At 37.9% G+C, this 7,855-nt stretch overlaps 1 protein-coding gene across 1 annotated transcript; it reads left to right on the forward strand.

Moving 5' to 3' along the window:
- Positions 1-4,408: 4,408 nt before the first annotated feature.
- On the forward strand, positions 4,409-6,107 carry LOC149041740 (uncharacterized). Its single transcript, XM_089180981.1, has one exon. The coding sequence runs from the start codon at positions 4,515-4,517 to the stop codon at positions 5,166-5,168; it is 654 nt and encodes a 217-aa protein (XP_089037107.1). The 5' UTR covers positions 4,409-4,514; the 3' UTR covers positions 5,169-6,107.
- Positions 6,108-7,855: the final 1,748 nt, after the last annotated feature.

Below are 7,855 nucleotides of genomic sequence, written 5' to 3' on the forward strand. Positions count from 1 at the left end.
AAGTTCAAGTTGAAATGATTGTATCTGGAGAAATTTTGAATTGCTTTTCGAGCTTTGCCGAAAAATTATCAGTGTCTCATTTCAAAACTACCGCATAAATTATGGAGACACTTGGTCCCGAATTGAAAGTGATAACAACCGTAATGGAGCCTAAGGTCATCATTTCTGATTTGAAAAATCAAACAGACAAAATTGTGCCTTTAAAGCTTAAGTAACTTCCGTTCCTACACGCAACTTTTATGAATAAAAAACCAACTTCCTCTTTGTGACATGCGTGCAATCTTCCACGGACGAATCATGCAGATCAAGGCCTTTGTTGCTTAGATACTTCAGTTAGTGTTTATTCGCTCAGAAAAGGGATTGCGGCATGCTGTATTCATCTTATCTGGTGATATTTTCAACCAATTGTAACTAAAGAAAGATGTTTTTCGTCCTGTCACGAGCGTGGGACAAAGAAAAAATTCTGAGTCCCCACGAGGAATCGAACCTCAGACCTTCGGATTCCGCGCTGCGATGCTCTACCACTAAGCCACAGAGACTCCACGATGAGCGAGGTTTATTAAGAAGTTCATATGACACGCGTCCTGCATACTGCTAGGATCAGCAATGTCGATAGAGTAATTACAACAAAAAGGTTACCAGCTTTTTTAAGAAAATGAACGACACTTTTTAAAAACATGTTTCGGCAGTTCTTCTGTCATCTTCAGTTTGAATAAAACAAAGTACAAAGTTGAATTTACAGTGTGTAACAAAATGCTGATTGAACAAAACAAACAATAGTAACAAAACAATGTATGCATTTACAAAGGAAAGTTTTTCGTTACATATCTGCTTCTATCCAGACCATTTACCAGCTGTTGTTAAAAAAAAAGTGCATACATACAAACATAGTTAACTGCAGACAGTGCTACAGACAGTACTGTTTCGGCCTTCTGGGCCTCATCAATACAGTACTGACGCTAGGATGGAGGCAAAGCCACTTTTGGTATCATCCAAGCCACGTCAGAATGCTCAAACTAGTAAACTAGTGCATTTATTAGATTTTCAAATTTGCGACGCTTTTTTTTTTTTTATAGATATTGTTAAAGTGTAAAAGTGAACTATTAGGTATAAAAGTGTAAGACGGCTACCAAACGAACGGCTTCCAGGAGAAGGATCCAAAGTATGCAAGTATTTTCTCCAAAATTCCTAATAATTGTAGTTCAGGGAGAGAGAAAATAAACTAGTGTTGCACAATGCCGGTTTGGAACTTTTTCATCAGGTGGAACATTTGGTATTCACGAGTTAAAATTTAAAAAACGCAAAAAATCCTAAGATCTTACAAAGTCGCTGATGTTTAATATATATCAGGAAAATGTGAATTAGGTCAGGTAATATCACACAACACAAAAGGAAGCATATCGTAACAAATTAATGGTAACCTACAAGAGGGCGCAAACAGCGGAAATGCATTATTTATTCATTGTTGTCTAAATTATAGAGTGCTGAATTTAGTTTTAAAATGAGCTAGTATGGCAGACACGATTCTTTTTCGATCTGAAATCAAGGCTTTTGTTGAGGCTATGTAGGTTGAAGAGAGAAGACTTACCCTAATCTGTTCAGGTGATTTAATACTTCGGCCTTTTACGGGTGTATACAAATTAGAAAATTAAAAGGCTAAAAATCCTAAACAAGTAACAAATATAAGTGGGACCTATTTATCGTACAAACTCAAGAGTACCGAGTGTAATAAAATAATGTAACAAAGCACAAAAGAAAGAATTACGTTACAAAACATGGAAACTTGCATGCAGGAAGGTGCAAATTGCGTATAAAAAATACAAAAATACAAAATACATACATTGATACTAATGAAAAATACACTGGAGATTGAAAATATTGGATTCAGCTTTTCCTTTAGAGGGGATTGTGATTTTAGTGTAAATGTATAGCAGTCACTTAGACTCGTGGCGCCTCGGAAGAAGCCCCAGGCAGGGTCTTTGTCTTTTGACTTAGGTATTTCTTACTCCATGAACAAAATGAAAAATCCAATTTCCCCCCCACCACCCCAAGATATTTCTGGTGTACAGCAAGTGTGAATGGCGCATATAGTTGCCGAACTAGGACACAATATTGGGAAGCGCTAGGTATCACCCATGCGACAAGGGGACAGGAACGCCATGCTAAAGATGATGTGGATAAGTTGACGAACACTCTGAAATACTTAGACCTTATGATATCAAAATATTGATAATTTTTCGACCCAAAGCCACTTCAAGGCTATGGGCTTATTTGTTGTTTATCATACACTGATTCTCTATGAGTTTCATTACTTCAAATCAAGGCAAAGAGGGCTCAAAGTCAAAAAGTCATTCATAACTATGACGTGACAAAGGACACAGGAAATAGGACTCTTTAAAGCCCTATACCTGTATTTTCATCCGGTGCCACCATGAGTCATCAGATGAAAGTTGACTGACACGGACCCTCCTGGTGCCAACCTTTTAACTGCGAAAAGTCAACTCAACACGATGGGGAAAAAAAAAACAATAAAAAAAACGTGCGGGCACAGCTTAGGTCTCTTGGCTAATTAATCGGCTCTGGCGCCGTACGTTCAGATCGTATGGAAGACTTTGTTTCACTTACCTGAAATGAAGTAATAAGTGATGTTATTGGAAAGAAAATGAAAGGAGCGACGCCTTTGAGTTGAAGTCTACGTTTAATCTCAACGCAAGGATTGAGTTTTCACGCCAAGAGTCTCTTGTCGTCGTTAATCAAAGCCAGGCGATGAATACCTTATTCATAGTTACATATGCCGGCATTGCGAGGTTTCGGTTTTGTTAAAAAAGAATGCAATTTAAAATCATCATAATTGACAGATGTTTTAATTACGTTCCTCTGTGCAGGTATAATTAGAATTCGTGTTTCTGCCAGCACCTTTTTTGTCCTAGTAATTTGCTATTTTAGTTTGCCATACTGTTGGTGATTTTCATGTTTGTCATAAAGCAATCTACTGTTTTATTTAAAATATGAATTAGAATATTTCAAGAGATTATGAATATCTTGAATATTGCCAGTGCGATTCAAAAGGCTTCGTTTTACATTACATTAAGAACACGGCTAACAACGGTTGAAACATTGATGACTTTTTCACCCTAAGATATCGATTTGGAACTGCCTCTTTTATTTGTTGCTGAATAGCACTTTTGGAATAGTAACAACTTTTCATCTTCCTGAGATGTATGCGTGCATAGTGTACACTATCGGATTGGCCAATCCAGTTTCCACGCCGTTTTGTTTTTCTTATCAGGCCAAATTTACCCAGAAGTGAAACGAGATCAAACTACGAATAAAAGTATTTCTTTCTTTGATGTCGGTATTTCTTTATCAAATTAAAACTCAGGAATTTTTCTTTCTTTCAGGTGCTTTGGTTGACTTCTCGCTCCATATTATGCAATGCCCGCGACATTTCTTGATAAGAGTTGACACCGAATCTTACACTGAAATTATTTTATTGTTCTCCGAGCATTCCTCGTTGGTTTATCTCGTTTTAGGCCGCGGAAAAGAATTGCCTACTGTTTTCTTTTCTCGAACGTCAATTTAAAAAAATCAATTCCTTAGGATGTGATGACACGATTTTGGAAGAACTCTCTCCTAAAAAGGTAGCTCTCAAAATCCTTTTTTATCATGTGGAATCGGGTTCTGAGAAAGACTTTACCATGTTTGAGAGGAAAACAGAACGAAGAGGAAAATATGTTGTCTTGGCTTCAAGGAGAGAGTGGGCGTAAACTCCCGTGGAAGCTGAGTCCCAAAACAGTAACAATGTAGACCCATATTTCAAAACATAGCCACAGATGTTCCAAGTTACTAAATCTACCTTTCCTGTTTTCCTAAAGGAAAAAGAAAAAGAAATTAACAAGTTTTGATTGAAATAAATTTTCTCCCGCTTCATTTTGCATTGTTCTCTCAAAATTACATGTTTTGACAAGTCTGTCATTATTTCTTTCTTATTTTCTTTCTTGTTCTTCGTAAAAATCGCCAGCTGTCACTGTATCAAACTTATCGCTTGCTTATATAAACAATGGAATACATATGCATGTTGTTTTGATTCTGTTTGTGACGTGCTGTGATGTGCACAACACGCAAACTTTTTCGGTGGAGATGTTTTATAGTAGCAACCACATCAAGTCAATTTGAATGTAAAGTGCAAATATGATATTTGATTTCTAAAGTAGATCTTGAACTTACCTCGTCTGTAACATTGAAGGTGTTCTGCATGCGTGTAACTTTATGTGTAGCCTTTTCGCCTAAAGGTGTTCACGACATTATGAATAATTCAGAAGGGGTTTCGGTTTCTGGTGGAACTTTGTTTTGGTGCTTTGAGGAATACCTGCCACTAATATGTCTTTAATTGGCTTTGTTCGCATCTAATTGATTGGGCTTTTCAAATCACAGCAAGAGTTTCCGTGTTATTTGAGGGCTTTGTGAACGAAACCATTGTAAGATTTCGCGAAGGCACGCACCCAAAACTAAGAATGGAGTCCTCAGCCCATGTGAAACGACCCATGAATTGCTTCATGGTGTGGAGTCGAGAGAAGCGCTACCACATCCTAAAGGAACACCCTGGAATTAACAACGCTGAAGTGAGCAAAGCGCTTGGTGCAGCATGGCGTAAACTGTCTGAAGAAGATAAAGAACCGTACGTGGAAGAAGCGCGGAGACTGACAGAGCAGCATAAGATGGACAACCCTGGATACAAATACCAACCAAAGAGACGCAAGCCTAAAAGAAAGCGAAAAACAGATAAGAAAATTGTTCCATCTACGACATCCTTAAAACAAATTGACACTCGCAAATCGTCTAGCGAAAAGATTCACTTCCCCTTTAAAATGTGGTCTGAATCCCACACATCACTTCTTGATGATGTAGGTGGAAGGCCTTCTGTGCTCCTTCCTCCACACCTCAGTGTGTCCTGCTTGCCTCCAACGTTTCAAAAAGGAACCACTCATGAATGGTGCTTATGTCATAATCTCTTTCCTGCACCTCACTGCCACCTTCCTTGGGCTGGAGGCATGAGTGAGCATTTCTATAATGTCGAGAGCACTTCCTGCTTTAGAATATTTAACTTGCAGGGAAAGCCTCTGATACGCCACAGAGCGGATTCTATTTTCAATCCATACAAGATGTGATTTTACAGACTGAAATGAATTATTTGTGTGCTTTTGTTTGCACGATGGAGTTACGATTATCGTCATGACGTTCAACTTTGCGTGGAAAAGGACTTTTTTTTGAAAATTTGTTTTCTAACTTCATCTCAGCACGTAAATCAAGCACCACGTTTTGTAATTTAAGATTACGAGGCTATTCGTAAAGTATAAAGTTAATTTGTCACTTAATTTATCTTTCGAGCATTCTAGATAGTGGTTGATTTGATTGTTCATCGCTCAAGTAAACGCAACCGCTGATACTGAAGACGTTTTCATACAAATACGCTAATAGTTGAATGTACCCACGCCGTAAACAGGAACATTTTGCATGACGTTTACCGCAATGTTTATCAACTAGATATTTATGATATAACTAGTCGTTTCAGGCTTTCTAATTATTCTTGAAATGGTTTCCCCGTGGAGAAGGGCGGGTCCTTGCATACATTGTCTTTCTTGAGTATATTCAAACCTAGAAAACTAATTTATACCAAGTAAAGAGCCTTTGTTATGAACACAAATCATTCATTATGTTCTTGGAAGTTCGCCGTTTAATTCCATGGTGGCTTTGCGACGGAACGCAAAGTGAATTGCTTTTAATTGAGGGGTTTTAACGAAGTGCAAACTGAATAGAGGTGAGTCCAAAGGCAAGTCAAGGATTGTTTTTTAAAAAGCATTATCCTGATGAAGCCGAAGGGCCGTCGATTTTGAACGAGGCCGAATTGAAAAAAATTAGGCTGTTCGATTGGAATTCAGATTCTAATCCTGCACTGGCTAATCAACCTAGTCTGATTAAAATGTGGTACGGGGCAATGTATAACCATGCGGCAAAAAATCCCTTTCTACTCATACAGAGGACCAGATTGCGGAATCTAGAGGTACTAAGCGTATTATCTCGACGAATAAATCTTACGATCGCAGTCAGAGGGTATCTTGAAATGTGTTTTGAAAATGTCAAAGAGATGTCTGAGAAATTTGCGAGTATTTCCCCTCCCCTCCCCTCCCCCTTTCTCCTCCATGTTAAGCATCCAACCACCCAACTTCGAGAAAGATCCCTAAAACAAAAAGCACTTGTCACTTCATTTACCTTTCCTTTGATTTCTCCTTTTCCAGATGCTCTGGATGCTTTGTAACCTTCAAATCGCCTTGGATGTCGAGAACTTTCATCTTGTGTCCAGAGCTTTGAGTGGTGAACTCTTCCTCGTGTAGGATAGAAATTATTCTCCTCTTCCTCTTCATGTTCGCTCCTTCCTTTTTCTTTATTTTTCTTCTTCTTCTTCTTCTTCTTCTTCTTCTTCTTCTTCTTCTTCTTCTTCTTCTTCTTCTTCTTCCTTTTCAATACAGAATTTCACTCTTTCTAGATGATGTACGATGCAAAATGTTCGTGCCTGATTTTCATAGAATATGTCTGAATATTTATCTGCGATTGCTAGTGTCCATCAGTACCTGATAACTTTCTGGATGGGTCGCCTTAAGAGAGCTGGATTAAGAGGGAGAGAGTGATGTCAAAGACGTAAAAGTATACACAACTTTTCAAGCTAACGACCCGAATAATCTCGTGCGCTGCACACGATTTTTTGATTTAGGAGTAAGTTTAATTAGGGAAGGTTTTAAAAGGAGATCGATAGGATGACAAACCTTCACTTGAAATGAAGGCATAAAAAATTGGAATGGCGCATTTTTGAAAACTATGAAATCGGAACCTAGTGAGAACAAGGACACCAATTATTTCATAATCGCAATTCTTTACGACACTCGAAATAATTCGAAATAACATGGCACAGGTCAATTCAAAACAACTTCAGCTTGCGTGCAACTGTTAATGGTCAAAAATTCTTCCGTCAAAACGTCGAAATGTTTAATGGCTTACTCATGAATTATCAACTTGAAGCGAATTTACATTTGATATTTGTGGATTTTGCGGGAGTAACTTAACAGTAGCAGAATTATGCTTCCATCTCATGGGAAGTTAAATGATATAAATAGCTTTAAAAAAAAATTTTAAATTCTCATCTTCATCCGGCAGTACCCTGTTTGAGAGATCATCATTTACATGATGAATTATGGACAAAAAAAGTTTCCTTGGTTACCTCCTACCATTGTAAAAACGCTTCTGATACTTCCATGATCAGATAATACTAACAGGAAAAAGCTTTATGCAGGTATAAGAGCGTCTTTTAGAATTTCTCTCCTGAAGGCCTCCTTGAAAAATTTTGCTTAAGGCCTTGAGGAGAAAACTGAACGTGACTGTCATTTTTGTTTTCATTAGTGTACTTCCAGAAAGAGTGTTATTATCTTTTCGGGAATGAGAGATTGCGGGTTCTTATCATCGAAAAAGAATGTACTCCATGCAAAGTGACTCTTACTTTGTAGGTCTATCCTTCTGCGACAAAATTGGGCAAAATTGATTTTGGGTTGTCCTTAATTTCATTGATAGTAATGTGTTCATAAAGTAATCGAACGCTTTTCGGTGAAGTGAAGAATGACAAAGTTCTCTTCGACATAAGGGCGACTTTAGCTCAAGGGCAACTTTGGAAATTCACTTACATTTGTTAATGAGAAACCCTAAGTTTTGAAGTGAGACGTTTTGATGGCCACACACAGAGTTCATGGTACGATCACGTTTTGATTTACAGATGCTGAGTAAAGGCTGGCCTGATTAGTTGATAAAT

Source organism: Pocillopora damicornis, chromosome 8, assembly GCF_964200805.1.
Source record: "Pocillopora damicornis chromosome 8, jaPocDami1.2, whole genome shotgun sequence".
Taxonomy (NCBI): domain Eukaryota; kingdom Metazoa; phylum Cnidaria; class Anthozoa; order Scleractinia; family Pocilloporidae; genus Pocillopora; species Pocillopora damicornis.

Coding starts and splice junctions, on each gene's coding strand:
- LOC149041740 (XM_089180981.1), top strand. CDS start 4,515: ATGGAGTCCTCAGCCCATGTGAAACGACCCATGAATTGCTTCATGGTG.